General features: G+C 35.7%; 1 protein-coding gene across 1 annotated transcript in view; it reads left to right on the forward strand.

The window, feature by feature from the left end:
- WWOX (WW domain containing oxidoreductase) overlaps window positions 1-15,645 on the forward strand; it is a 438,054-nt gene that overhangs the window by 13,560 nt on the left and 408,849 nt on the right. Inside the window, exon 5 of the mRNA XM_015874118.3 lies at window positions 9,150-9,256. Coding sequence (XP_015729604.1) covers window positions 9,150-9,256 — 107 coding nt within the window. The remainder of the gene's footprint in view (window positions 1-9,149; window positions 9,257-15,645) is intronic.

Consider the following 15,645-nt stretch of genomic DNA (forward strand, 5'->3'; position numbering starts at 1 on the left):
CCCCAGGATCCTGAAGTGACTCTTGTATTAAAATCTTCAGTTGCTTAACTGAACAAATTGTATTACCTCATTTTCCCTGAAGACAGATGTGAGTAGTGACTGCCAGAAATCAAGCAGTGCTTTACTGTTCACTCTGCTTATCTGTTCCTTTTTCCCCACAGCACAACTGTGAGCTCTTAAGAACAGCACCTAGCTAGCTGCGTATGTTTGATTTAAAGACACATTCACTGACCTATCTGTGAGCTGTTCAGGACAGAAACTTGGCTTATTATTTAGTTGTCTTGTATGTGTTCTAAACTGTTTGTGCATCTAATCTAAATAAATATCAAGTTTGTTTTAAGAAAAGCAGTTTGCAGCATGAATTGAAACAGTGCTTTTTCAGTATCTTTACATACAACTGAGTATTTCTCATGAAATAGAGATTAAAGCTTGGAGGATCTAGTGCTTTAGCTGACAGCACAGTATGTCTTTTAATTATTCTGCCTTGGATGAAATATTTCTCTTTATTAAATTTACTTCTTACATTAACATTGCACCGTGGTACTTGCCAAAAGGAGATTCAAAACATGCAACTAATTTTTTTGTTATGTTTAATTAGGGCTCAGCTCAGCAGTACAGAAAGCTATGATACTGTTGGCTTATAGATCTGAAGTGTACTGGAAAAGTAACTAGAAAACTTCTTGTTTTTTTTTTATCCTCCATTTTTGCTTCGGTGGGAAAAGCTGTTTTGTTGCCTAAAGCTACTGCTGATGCAAAGAGCAGCTTTATAGAAAGAGAGTTCGCCAGTCCCATTTCTCTCTCCACTCAGAATGAGCTTTTAAAAATGTGATTAAAAAAAAAACAAAACACAACAAAAAGTCTTGAGATTGTCAAAGGTATTTTTTTAAATTCCCTGGCCATTTTTCAGCTATCTGAGAGGGCCTGTGTGAGAAGGTGTTTCAAAAATAGCAGTGGTGGGGAAGAGAGCCCCACAGACTTTTTTGGGGTGAATTGAAGGACGTATGTGTCTCTTAAAATAGCTTTGAAAACCTCGTTGATCCTGAGTATCTGATCAGGGTTTTTAATAGACCCACTTATGAATGCTTTTATGATGGTAGTTCTCCTTATGCACCCCTGGATAGTTTGCACTGGATTAGCTGGAAACTTGAGTCTCTTTATGACTGGCCTTTGATACTTGCTACTGATGTTAGGTAAATCCTTAATGTTTTATTATGTGTGTGGGTGTTGTGAGTTTTGTTGCTGCAGCTTCTCTTTAGCTTCACACAACCATGTTATATAAAATATATATGAAGCTACAATAACATGCACGAGAAAGTTATTTGTTTCCTTAATAATACATTTGAGTAATGGTGCTCCTAAATAGACTGTTTTTTGTTTAAATTAAAAGCTGTTTGCTTATCCCTTAGTGACTAGACATTCAGAAATGGTTACTTACTGGGAAATCATGTGCTGTAAATGCCATGTCAAATTTGATGATTCAGTTCTGATCTAGGTTCTTTTTTTTTCTTTGAGATACGGCTTTGATGTTAACTTACATTGTGAGCAGATTTTTTTTATTTATTTATTTTTTTTTGTACTCTAGATTTTAGTTAAGTGTTTAGTTTGGAAGTGTTTATTCTGCATTAAGAATAAAAGGAGTGTATTAACATAACTGTAGTCTAACAAAATATTTTGTTTGTCCATTATGGATATGAACAGATGTAATTCTGAGAAAAGGAATTTTAGCTTTTCATTTAGTAAAATTGAGACTATACGTCTCACACTAAAATAACTTCTAATTTTAGGGCAAGGTTGGTAGCTCAGGTTGCTTGTAAAAATACATTCAACTTGTTCTTCAACATTGGTAATAATATATGTAGAACTTTCTATTTAAAGTTTGTGGGTTTTTTTCTTTCCTTAGACAGTTGTTGTGCACTGAGTTGCTGTATATACAGATGCTTATTTTCCCTCTGTGATATGTTATCTGTAACCAAGGAAGTATTTTCTGAAAATGGGAGAAAACAAACAAACAAAACCGTTTTCATAAAGCCTTGAATTATAAAGCCAAATCCTAAATTCTGATATATTCAGTTTAAATGCAGTAGTTGATTCATGTCAGGCAAAACTGGCTGAGTTGCTTGCAGGAATCCACACAGACATATTTTTATAGATAATCAAAAGAAAACATGAACTTATTCTATGCTTGGAGAAACACTGAAAAGAAAAAGCTCAAATAGAGTAATTTTCAGTTGCAGATGTAGTGCTAAGGTCTGACATGTTGTGTTAATGCTTGAAAATGATTTTAGAATTGGTGGAAAAAAGGCTGCTGTAGGGTAACTTGGGCACTGAAAAAGTGTTCAGACAGATTGTTTGGAGTTTGCTAGAAACTTGATCCTATCATTTAATAGATGAAAAGCAAGGCAAGACATTAAGGTTGAAGCTTCTCTATTATAGCAGTGTATAATGTTGAAACAGTTTTGGCATAAGTTGAAATGGAATATTTGCGTCTGAGTCCGCTTTGACTGGGATTTCTGATAGCTGATGTACGTCTGATGGAAGGAGTGGGTATCAAAGATAAAATGGGATTCCACAGTTAGTTCTTGACCTGCAGTTCTCCTCTTTTGTCTAATTTCTTGCAGAACAGAACAGTGGTTCTGTTCACCTGATAGAACTAGCTGATAGTTCTATGACTGAGAAATCTGAGTGATCTATGCAGTTTTGACTTTATTCAAAACCACAGCTTTGTAAGCGTCAGGGTCTCCCTGTATTTTAGGGACAGACATTTAGTGGTCTATGGGAACTGCATTTACACAACTAGAATAAGGTCTTATGGGAAATGTGAAGTAACTTGTGTCTGTATGTAATTATAATGTGTGTATACCTCTCACAGGACAGTATGTTCCAGACTGTTACTGCAATGCTTGTTCTGAATTGTAACACTTTACAACATGAGGGATAGGACATGTGGTTTTGAATCTGAGCTAGGCTGTGCCTTTGGATAGCTGATACAACTGTCAGCATTAAGTTATAACAGAGCTCAGGAGATTGAAGTCCCTGCTGTGTTGATGTGCTGAGTTTTTGAGGTGGATTTGTAGCAGTCTTTGGGCAGTAGAACAAGAGTAGATACCAGATCTGACTTTAATTTTGTGGCTCTGAGCTGTGGTATATTTGTAATGTTTACACTTCGTCATTACTTTTTATTTGCTTTATATGTTTTCAGTTATGGGTTTACCTTTCTTTGCCTCATATGATAGATATTTTTTTCCTAGAGGAACAGAGTCACAAATCTTAAAAATACCATCAACATAAGAATGTTTTTCTTGTTCATCTCGTGTTACGATCCCTTCAGATCAAAGTATCTTGAGCACCGACAGTAGCAATGCACTTATTTGGAATAACTTTTAATTGCCCAGAGCAGTATATTGCAAAGCATAGTGTGTAATGAGTTCATATTTTTAAGTTGGCTCGATGGAAAACAGAACTCAATCCATTAGTCATCCTGTTACATTTTAGTTGGCTTTTTACAGTGGCTTATGGCTCCAAGAAAAATAGCTTTGTCCAATTCAGACACAAAGGGCGAGGCAGGATCTACCTGTCATATAACATCGCACTTCTAAATGAAAAAATCAGTATGTGTTGTTACCATTGCCTGCAAATACATGGAAGCAAAGGTAGCGTTAGTATTTTGTGTGAAAACGTAGTCTGTTAATACTTCAGTCTTTTATTTGCTTGCAAACTTTCATTTGTAACAACTTTAATAGTGTCTCTCTAAAACTTTATCCTAAATATCTCTATTGAAGCAGTACAGTTGTGGCCAAGTTATTCTGATACATTAATGCATGGTGGTTTTGGGGCTTCGAAAAATCAATAATGTTGTGATTCACACGTGGCTGCCATCACTCCAAATCGATGTCAGGTACCCTTAAGCTACTAACACAGGCAGAGATGATCTTGATTGCAAAAGATTCTTCCCTAAATCACATGCTGTTGTTGCAGCGTGCAACTAGAAGAGAAGTTTACGTAACTTCAAAATTCACATCACTTTAGCATGTTTGAATCTGTTTCATTCCATCTATTGCATGAGCAGATTGGGTTTGTTTCAGTGATACTTAGCTGTTCCAAGTTGAAATAAGTGTAGGGCTGCATAGGAGAAAAGTAGTTTCCATTTATATGTAGCTTTCTTGATCAGATCTCAAAAGACAAAAGCATCCAGTTTGTTTTATGAGATGTAATGTGAAAGTTTGCGAACAGTGCAGTGACAAAACAAACTGAACAAAGCTGTGAAAATAATATACATGTTTAATGGTATAAAATGTTCGTGCTTACAAAATCAGTTGTTTTTCACTTTTCTGCAGTCCGTAAATCTGTTAGTGTATGAAAGACCAGGAATACATAACACACAGGCTAATGCATTTCACTTTCAATTCTGAAAGTATTTTGTTCGTTTATTTGATCTTGCTATGTTTATAGTAGCGGAAGGTAAGAAGGCTTTCTTCTGGAATCCCTTGTAGTTTACGTTCAGATGGCCTGTGACATAGGACTCAAGGAAGGCTGGAGTCATGACAGCTTGAAATCATTACTGAAGCACATGGGAAGAACCTCAGGGCCTCCGGAGGCCTTCTATCAATGGAGAGAAGGGAAGAAATGATTTTTAAGAAGCTAAAGGCAAACAAATCCTGTAGGCTTTTAAATAAGGGACTGAGCTTTTAGAAAGAAAGATGTCAGCTCTGCCATTCGTCTGTGTTGTAAGTGACAGATCCAAGGTTTCGTGGAGTGTTTCAGAGAAGGGAGAGAAGCTGAAAAAGCCTTGCTGTTGTCTGAAATGTTTCTGAATGTCTTTTTCTGTTTTCACAATTTCTTATCTATGTTTGGAATAAAAATATGCTACTTCAAAACATTTAAGTGCATGATGCAAATTCTTTACAAAGTGCTCTACAAGCTAATGTTAAGTGGGCTCTATACTCTCCCCTTAATTAATAAATAATCAAATTACTTTTCCACTCAATGAATTATTTTCTTTGTTTTATAGAGGAGGTTGCACCGTGTGACTGACCCGTACACTCATCTGGCATATGTTGAGTTGGCATTAATTGAACAATGCAAACTGCTCATTAACTGAGACCATTAGCTGAAAATCTGTCCTCCAACTCACTGAGAGAAGTCAATTGCAGATAGACAAAGTGAGAGTAAGGTGCTGAAAAATCATAGACTATGAAGAGTGAAATCAGGTGCTAGTGTTTGACTCTTTGATGTAAGTAAAGGGCTGAAAGGTTTAAATGCTTGCAGGAAATCCTATACACTTACTGTCCAGGTAGCTCTTATTAGTTCTACTATCAGTCTTTTATGTTCTCTGCTGATGTGAAAATCTGTGCTATAGTATTTACTTAATGCGTTTCTGGAACAGGGTTGTCATTTCAGAGTGTCAAGTTAGAACTCATTAAGCAATGGGGGAGTAGTGACCTCAGGAAGGTCTTACTTCTCAAAATTTCCAGAGTAATCACTTAAAATTTATCTTAGTTTTAGAAAACGTTTGCTGAACAGTGTATTGTGTTTAGAATTGGAATATAATGTGGTTGCTATTCCAGCGTGTATATTGTTCTCCTGTCACATTTGGGAAGCGTTTACCTTGTGTAACTGGCAATCTTTAATATTCATGTGCATTCTCATGTGCTGTATTTTTAATGTGGTTGTATGTGCTTTTAAACTAACAAAATCACTACGAAACAAAACCGAAACCCAGCCTAACAACAACAAGCCCTGAAATAACAAACTCACAAACAGTATGTTATGGGTGATGATGCACTATGTTCTCTATGAAAGAATATTCAAGTTTTTAAGTTTGCAAGTGAAATTATTTTAAGTAGTGTTTGGTTCTTTTGAACTCTCTGAGTTAGTCTGATGGGTGGAATTGAGGTTGTTCTGTTCCATCGATGATGCGCTTCCTTAACACAATTATGTAAATTTCACTCTTTGTTTATCCTACTGTGACTCTTCTTGAATGTTTGAGCATGTTTTTATATTTGTAATTTAACTTTGTTGTATGAAACCACGTTCAATGTGTATTTTGATTAATGTATTTTCTTACAGAGAAGTAAGGTTTCTCTTCCTAGAACTTCAGTGGCTTTGTACTTAAAATACTCAGTCACTGTATGAGGCTTAGGTTTTAAAGTGGTTTGCTGAGTGTTGAAAACACTGCTACATTTTGCACAAGGACAAATAGTGTTGGCAAACTTGATTTAATAGGATGAGTCTGTTGATAAGTTTTCCACTATTTTAGAAGGTTCTCTTCCCCTTCTGTTATATATGTGACAGTGAAGGAGGAAAGAAGAGTTAAACTCTGCAGGAGAAACAAAGAGCTAAAGCTATAAGAAGGGCTTGAATACCAGGTTTTTTCCTAAATCTTGCTTCAGGAGTTTCAGTTTGAAGTAGCAGTTTTCTAAACTCTTGCCTAGTTTCTTCTGAAAGTTTGAAGGTAATTAATTTCACTGCTTATTAGGGACTTTCAGGCCTATTTCAATCTATTTTAAGGGCATATCTTAAAAATGCTGCCCTCTTGAGAGGGCTGTGCAATTCAGTAGGTAAATCTAACTCAATCCCTAATGAGTTCTATGATGCAGTCTTCGTGTTGCCTCTTATTCTTTGATAATTTTCATGTGGTAGACAGTCTGAAAAGATTATGCTTCGCACTGACTAAGAGAAAGAAAGATGAAGTTCTAATGGTCTTATGCAATCCCTACAAGGCTAATGATTCAGTAGCTGAATTGGAGTAATTGTGCGTTTTGGGGTACCTGGATTTATTTTTCTCTTTTTGCACAAATCTAACTGTTCTAAACACAGTGTGTTTACAAATGAGTTCGTAATTTATAATGTGAGCATAACAAATGAGCCTATCAGCACTTGACCTGTGGCTGTATTTTGAATGGAAGGAGGAACTGCTGGGTAAAAATTCAATGAGAGGGTTTTAAGTACATAATTTCATGGAAAGATTCAGAATGCATCTGCCTATGGGTGAAGAATCATCCTCTGGTAGAGCCAAGAGGAGCAAATTGTACAGGGAAGGTTTTAGTCACTGGCTTTGCAAGAAAAACCAAAGTGGTATTATTAACTGAATTTGGAGTTTGTAATTAGTTCAGTTTCAGTCATTCTCAGTTTAATTTATAATCAAGTTATTAACTGTAAATGAAAATGACATGGAATTTATTATTTTGTGCAAAGTGTGACATGGGGTACGGTTAGCTAAACATAATCATACTTAGCAAATTAAACTGGCTGTCTTTGTATAACAGTACAATAAATATTCCCAGGCATTTCTCTAGTTTTAGTAGTACAGCAGGATGTTAAGAATGTGTTGTTTTCTTTTGTGCAAAACAGGAAGCATACAGTTAGCTAACAGTGCTGTGGTACAATGTGTCTTGTATTCAGTTATATGAGAAATTCTAATTAAATACTCTTAAAGTAGAATTAGGAACAGGGGAAATCTTTGCTCATGCTGTAGCTGAATTCATATGCATGCATTGAATTACCTAGGTAATTAAAGTTGCTTGGTACAATGAATGGCTTTAAAAGAGATGGAAGAAAATTACTTGGACTTAAATACCATAAGTATGTAATTGCAGAAAATGGTCTAAATTTGTCTTGGTGTCTCTTGTTTCTATAATGGAAGTTACATCTTGTGCTCTGAGTTTTGTTGCTCCAGGCTGTTTTGGAAGTGAGACATCCTATCTTAATAGGTTTTTTTGGTAAACAAATTTTAAAATGAAAACATGAACGTGCTTTAAATATTCTAAAGCTAAAACAAATACCTCTTCTCCTTGACTTATTTACAAGCTTAAATTGCTGGGCATTTCAGTTCAATTCTTCATTTTCTAGTTTAAGCTTGTCTAATTTGAACTCATTAAGTTATGTTATGCTTCTTTCAGATAGTTTAATTGTTAGAGTTTTCCATGCAAATGGGCACCCAGTGGTACTATTGAATAGATCACAAACATGGAAGAGCTCACTCTGATAGAAACCTAGTTTCTGGCTCAAGTCTCTGAGCTCTGTAAGCTTTCTGTACTCCCAAGAACTCGGTCTCCTGTTGTAAATTGTGATAGATCTTTCTAATCAAATAAACTTTATCTTGGACCAGCTTGTAGGCAGCTTTTCGTTAATGAATTGGGCAGCAAAACAGAGCACACTTACGTAGCTTGCATATGATGCAAGGGTGGATAGCAGCAGCTCTCAGTGGATAATTCCATAACTTGAATTGATCTCATTAAATTTCAAGACAGTCCTGAATTAACAAATGGAAATTAATCTGAAGTGCTTTTTTGGAAAGGAGAAATTAAGTGCTCAGGTTGAGGATGGGGAAGAGCTGATTAATAGTATTGCCTGAAAGTTTATATACAGAGGCTAAGAAATTTACTGTAGAAGGAAAGAAACAGGGGTATTCATAAATGCTGCACTCCTGTGTGAGTGAATTATCTTTCCTCTTGTTTTGGATTTGAAAAGAATGTGGTTGCAGACTGTCATGCCCACTGGTTTACTCAAAAGAAGGATTTTTTTTTTCATGGATTAGTTTTTCATTGTATCGTCAGGTTCATCCAGTGAACCATTGAGTCTATGATACCCTGTGTATCAAAACTGCATGGTAGTTGGTTATTCATGAGACAATTGTGAGAACTTGCTAGGCATTAGGTGTTGAAAAAGTGAGTTTACTCTACACAGATTATTTGAATAAAATCTTAGCAAATATTTTAAAGTGCTTGTATAATAAAATGCTGTAGCAGATTATAATCTACCTTGTGCTCTTGCCAGACATAACAGGTTTGCAGTCTTACTGTTTGGCTTATTCCTGCTTATTCCTCACAGTCAGACGAGTAAGGGATTAAGTAGAGTTCTACTTTCTACAAATAAGGACACAGAGAAAAATTGTAATATATGTTTTGAAGACCACAAGCCTATCTTGAGCAAAATGCATACAATTACAGTCCCAATGACCTGCTTAAAGTGACATCTGTACTTTTTTCCCACTGTACTTGTAACAGCTGTGTCCAAGTGACCAGCAAGCTTGTTGTTAGACAGCAGGTAGTGTTAGAATACTTCAGTAGGTGCATCACCTGTTTTTCTAATGATATAGCTCTGTTTTGTTACTGAGATCTATTTCTGACCAGGAAAATGTTTTATTATAGGTTTTGAAACTGCAAAGTCTTTTGCACTGCATGGGGCTCATGTTATCCTGGCCTGCAGAAATATGTCAAGAGGCAACGATGCTGTGCAACGCATTCTTGAGGAATGGGTAAGTGAATGCTTATAATGTCCAACACTAAACTGTGTTTGTCAGTATATGGAAGCTTTTTTGATGCTAAAGAAGTTAAATAGGTATTTATGTTGCCATGCAAGAATCTAAGGAAAAGGGCATTTGTCTTACTTTGGTCACTTCCGCTTCAGTGGTGGAGATTTTTCATTTCATATGTTCGTGCTGGACTGTAAGGCTCGACATATTGTTATATAAGAATATACAAAAGCTTTGTGAGTTTGAAAGAACCACTGAGACATATTTCATAGTTCAAAGGACAAGGTGATTCCTGAACCAAAGTCTGTAACAAGCTGAAGAAGAATGTACTCATTGAGGTATCAGACAGCCATTTGTTTGCCTTTAGTTTTTGTACTATGGGAGATTACAGAGAATCATTCTTATACTTCTTGAAAACCAAAGGTGTTTTTCTCTTTTCTGTGTCCATCAGGCAAAACTCCACTGCTACAGGTAGTTTGTCTCAGTTCCTTCATATTTCTTCCCTCTTTCATTCATTTTTCTTCCATTTTGTTATGCACATACAAGCCCTTCAGTGCCTTCTATTCCCTTGTTTCTTTGACTCCTAGCTCGCCTCTCCCTAATTTCTTTTTTTTTTTTTTTGGGGGGGGGAGATGTGGGGGGGGTGTCTTCTAAGGCCCTTATTGTAATGTTTTCAGTGTTCTTAATTTATTCCTCATGCAAACATCTACTTGCTAGTAAGGCTTGTTTTGTCCAAGCTTGCTTTGGTTGCTGACTTTAGGAGTTAATCTCTTGATACAGCCCTGTATGCACTAAGTAATAAACTTCAAGGTCAAGTTCTTGGAATTTCATTTTTGTCCTGCTAGAACTATAGTGATGAATGTTCTAGCTCTATTTCTCAATCTCTGAAAATATTTTGGCTGCTCTGAGAGGATATGGAGTGGCATCTGTATTACTAATATTTACACGTAGTTAGTCTACAGATATTTATTAGTTCAAAACAAACAAACAACGCTAGCTTACTTTCCAAACAAGTAATGCTTATAATGCCGCTAATTTTTGTAATGATTTTCTTGAAGAAACAAAGTCTTTGGCTTTAGATCATATTCTCTTGCTTGGATGACTTTAATGACTTACAGAAAAGAATTGAGAGGCAAAAATATCTTCTTTTCCATACTTTATGATAAAGCTATCTGTTTGTTTCAATGATGTGAAATTCTAAGAGATTTCCTTTATGGGTGAGCACAGGGCACGAGGCTTGAAGTTTTCCTGTCTGTTTCCTTCCTGTGGGGAAGGGTTTGGAGATATTCTGTTGGTGAGTGTGTGGAGGTGTTCCAGGCCAGGCTGGATGGGCACTGGGTAGCCTCATCTATTGCCTGATATAGTGGCTGGCAAACCTGTCTGTGGCAGGGGATTGAAATTAGATGATCTTTGAGATTCCTTCCAACCCAAGCCATTCTATTTATTTATTTATTTTAACTTAGGATAAAAGTCATTTTAGTGTAAAATACCACTCTGCTCCCTTAATTCTAAGCTTATCTTAAGCATTTTGAAGGCCATGTGAGTTTAGGAGTACTAGTTTTAGAGCTTGTATTTCTTCACCAGAAGTTAATGAATTTGTAATTGAGAGAAGATCGCTGAATTTCAAATTACTTCAGAAGCACTACACTTATTTACTAACAGTTTTCAAATTCTAATTGTTCAGAAAATAATCTCATCTGTAAACTGGGTAGCTGGAAAACCTTCAATGCATCTTTGTAATGGCTTTGTTGTTGTTTATTAAGGGGGACTAATTAACTTTGATTATTGCGCTAATATTATGGCACTTTGACAGTCCTTCAGATTTATGACTCTGGGAAAATAAACAAATGAAATGCAGGTGCTGGAGCAGAAAGAATAAGTTATTACTGAACTTTAATTACTTGGAATGTGTAACCAGGAGAGAATTAGTTGATGAATTACAAGAAGCTTAAAATTTACATCAAATTGTAAGCAATCTTGAGGAAAACACAAAACTTGCCCTGTTTATTGAAAACAGAGACAAAGATTAATTTGGTTAATTGATACTAATATTAAAATATTGACATAAAATGTTATATTTTAGCTAATAGATGTCAGAACAGACCAGGAAGTTGTTAATAGATAATTCTTTCCTAAAATTTAAGTTCCAGAAAAATGTTAACAGTCTCTGCTATAAGGTTCAGATGAGTCATCCAAATGTGGCTGGAAGTACTGTGCTAAACAGAACTTCAAAATATCCACAGTGTTTTGTCTCCCTCGTTTCTAGGGAAAGCAAAATGATTAAAAGGAAATGGGCTTACTTGAGCTTTACTTTTCAATTTGGAATCAATTAAAAAAAGAAAAAAGAAAAGCTGTTTAAGATGCAGCCTTACAAAGCTTCACTTTCATTTTGCACAATGTTTTTGGCAGCAGTTATGCTACCTGCTTGCATTCAATTTGTTTCTGGGCTGTGCTATAAATACAGTCTTTGTGCAATATGTTGAAGTGTAGAAATTTGTTAAATAAGTTCCTGCATTTCAACTGAATGTCCAAACCCAAATTTTCTTCTAATTTGCAGAAGTACATTTTTACAACTCATAAAATTGTTGCTGTGTGGAATGCTGGTGTGCTGTTGTGCCTTGAGTGTACCATGTTGGAAATAAAATATCTTTAATTATAACAAATATCTTACCAAAAGGCATGTGTACACAGTGCTGGCTCTTCTGTGGAACAGTATGCCTTAAAACTTGTCATCCCACGGAGCATTGCAATTCCTTATGAAAGAAGCAACTGGAGGTCTTAGCAAGAAGACAAAATAATTCAAAGTATGTAAACTGATGCTATTTCCAATTTTGTACCACTATCTAGTGGCAATCTGACAAATTGATGTCTGACATGGAAGTGCCGATACGACCAAGAGGTGAAACTGTATTTCTCCATGCTGTAAAGATGGCACTTGTTGGCATTCATAACTTGCTGAATGTTTATGGAGGCCAAGCACTGCATGTGAGCACAGTGAGGTGGTGGGTGGGGCATTTCAGCATCAGTGACAGCAATAGTGGGTCACCTCTACTGGTGCAGAATGTTATAAATACAGGTTGCAGCTCTTCATTCCTGGCAAAAATGCAGAATGAATGATGGCAATGATGCTGAAAAACAGCATGTTGTAGCTGAGGATTTTCTCCATGGAATAGTGTTATTGTGCTCTTTGTTGTTTATTTCAATGGAAACTACAGGAGGCATTACTTTTGGAGTGACCTACGTGGTAAAAGTTGAAAATTAAGGTTATGTGTGAAAATTGGAAAGCTACGTGCACCAAAAATCCAGTTTTCAGGATTTAGAGAAAGAAAGAGAAATGATGAGAGAAAAGGTTTTTTTTCCTATTATTCTGGTTATTTTTAAGCAAATTTTCACTGATCTTATTTGACTACTGGAGACAAATCTAGAAAACTGTGTCAAAAGAGCTGCTTTATAGGAAGGTGGAGCTGCTTGTCCAAGGATGAGCCATAGAAACCTGCAAACTACTTTAGATAACTGGCATTTATTCACAAGCTGCAGTGTTCCACTTATTTTCCTACTGAAGTGCATTTTTTTGCTAATGTTGCAAATAGAGAAGTAATTGCTTTGTATGTAAAGCATTGTGACAAGTTTTAATGTGACTGATGGAGCTAGTCTGTCATATATAATTTTTTTAGAAAGGTATATTATATTTGTACAATTTAATGTCTTTAAATGTATGGAGAGAAAGCAAGAGAGAGTGTGTAAAAGCAGATAAAAGAGATCAGCATAGCTTTGCAGTTGATATCTTGAAAATGAATGTTGTTCATGCACGATGACATTCAAAATCAATTTAAAACTGTTTGATAATTTCTTGCTCAGAAAAGAGGAAATTAGAATTCTAGAGTTATGATTCATTTTAATCAGAAAGAAATTGTCAAACATAAATCTCTCCTTGAGTAGTGAAAAGGCTTGAAAGCAGCCAAGAAAAAAATATCAATACTTTGCAAAGGAGGAATGATTGTTCCAATTCGTAGCTTAATTGACTTTAAGGCTTAATGAAAAACACTGCAGTGCTGTTTGTACACAGATGCTTTGACAAACATTGAAATCTATGCTTTGGGAAGAGAAGCTAGGTAATTTATTTTACATTATTATTGATATAATTTTCTAATTGACTATGAGTAAGATGGTGGGATAGGAGTGCATAGCTCATGACGTTAGTGGTATTCTCAAGAAAGTTCTTAAGGGAACGAATAATAAAATGTTTCATAAATCATGGCTTTTCTTGCCAGGAAGCCCTCGTTTATTTACTCCTGTCAAATAGTCTCTGAAATAGATATTAAAAGATAAATCGCAAGTTAAATATATCATATTAAAAAAGTATAATATTTCTTTTGTAATCATTCCTCAGTGTTAAGCCTACAGCTAAACATCAAAGATTAGATTAAAATGTAAAAAGAAAATGTGGATTTCTTTTATGTGTAGTAAATTACAAGGTGTAGATGTGACAAGACAAGAGAGAATGCCTATGAAGAAAACCAACAAGGAAAACACGGCTACTTGCTATATTTCTTTCCCCCCAAGTATTCTCCACCTAATGAGTGATTTATATTCTTGCTGATTAAGTAACTGAATTAAATTAAAACCTGATAACTAAGTCTTTGTATTCCGATTGTAATTTTGCAAAGAACAGAGAGATAAGAAGCAAATTGGGTGCACTTACAGAGAACATGGGCACAATTTTTCATGTGTTGAGTACTCTTGTTTTCTCCTCAAGGAAGAAGGACTCATTACCCAAATGCTGGTGTCCCTGGATTATTGTTCTTCATGTATGTACCGGGAATACAGATAAAAGCAGCTCTGTGAAATGTTATTCTGATCTCTCAAAAGTAATGGATGCTAATTTGAAGCAACTACAACAACAAAAAAATCATTTTCTATATATTGGATGTTAAATTTTCAGAGCCATATCTATAAATCAGTCAAACTTCAATACATACCTTCCATACTGAGACTGTTAGAACCAATAAAATAAGTTGTTACTGGAAATGTACTCAAGTGGATGATACAGTGGCGTCATCTCATCATGATTAGTAACACATGCTTACAGAAAAATGTCTTTGGATGTGTGATAACTATGGAATGAAGCCACAGTCTCTTACTGAGTACAGAATTAGGGTTTCATAGGGGTGTGAAATGAAAGGTCTTAAATAATCTCTTTGAATATTGTATTGTAGAGCACACATTCCTGTGAAAATATTATTCCATTACTGTCATTTTTTTTTTGTAATAAGGAATAGTATTGTTTCTAGGAATGATGTTCCAAAGCTATGCGTTAGTGGTGTGCACATCATTGCAGCATAGTGTACATCCCCTGGTGCTTTGAATAGTGGCCGTGCTGAAGCACCAAGATAAAAGGAATTATCCAAACCTTGCTATGGGGAAAAGCCCTTGTAGGAAGAGGCCGTACGTGCTCAAATAACAAATTACTGCCATTGCTGAATGTGAATATTTTTTGAGTGTGATACGGGTCTTTTTGAAATGAGGGAATCTTTCAATTAACTGCAATTTGAATAGAATCAACCCTTATCTTACTATCAGAGAATGGATCCTGTTGGTCTTATTTAGGTGTTACTGTTGCTGATACTGGTTGAGACCATTTGGAATGATTTTGGCCATAATGTTAAGGAGTTCAGTGAGTTCCTGTGAGGAATGTGCTCAGCTGAGACGGCTCATGAAAGGGATGTGTGTTGCAAAGTTATTTTCTGGGTGCAGGTGGAAAATACACTGTTAAATAATAGGCGTAATTTGAAGCAGAAGTAGCATGCATATGCAGCACTGATCAAAACTGAGTATAATGCAGTCTGCTATTACTCTGTTAGTATAAGGTGCTAGTAAGCAGTTGATGTAGCATTTTGAAGTCTCCTAATGTGTTCTGAGGTGGCAGTTTGTTCCTGCGTGCAGGTGTGTGTTGGGTCTGTAGCTATCCACATGGAATGTCTCACCTGTCAGAGCTATTGATCTTGCCATCTGTGAGAAATCTAAGATCTTCAGCTGCTTCTGCCAGATCCATCTAAAAACTGCTAAAAATGGCTGAGTGTAGCAACGAACAAGAGCTCGAAGCTTTTGAGTGATTTGGGAGGAAATTCATGTTTTGAAAAACTCCCAGTTAAAAACATTAAACAGTTTAACCAATGTTTGCATGGATGGATTGTTAAGATCTATTTTTTATACACTATAAACATATGGCATGAATTTGCTCTCATTACAGATGCTGAGAAAAGGGAAAGGCAAATATTTATATTACATGCATGTTTTACAGTAAAAACACTGTTCAGTTTGTTTATACAGTTCCACTGTTACTGTTTTTATGGTTAGCAATGAAACCACTGTAAAACAGTGTCTGAATTATA

Source organism: Coturnix japonica, chromosome 6 (assembly GCF_054131305.1).
Source record: "Coturnix japonica strain WE chromosome 6, WE-NBRP24, whole genome shotgun sequence".
In the NCBI taxonomy this organism is placed as follows: domain Eukaryota; kingdom Metazoa; phylum Chordata; class Aves; order Galliformes; family Phasianidae; genus Coturnix; species Coturnix japonica.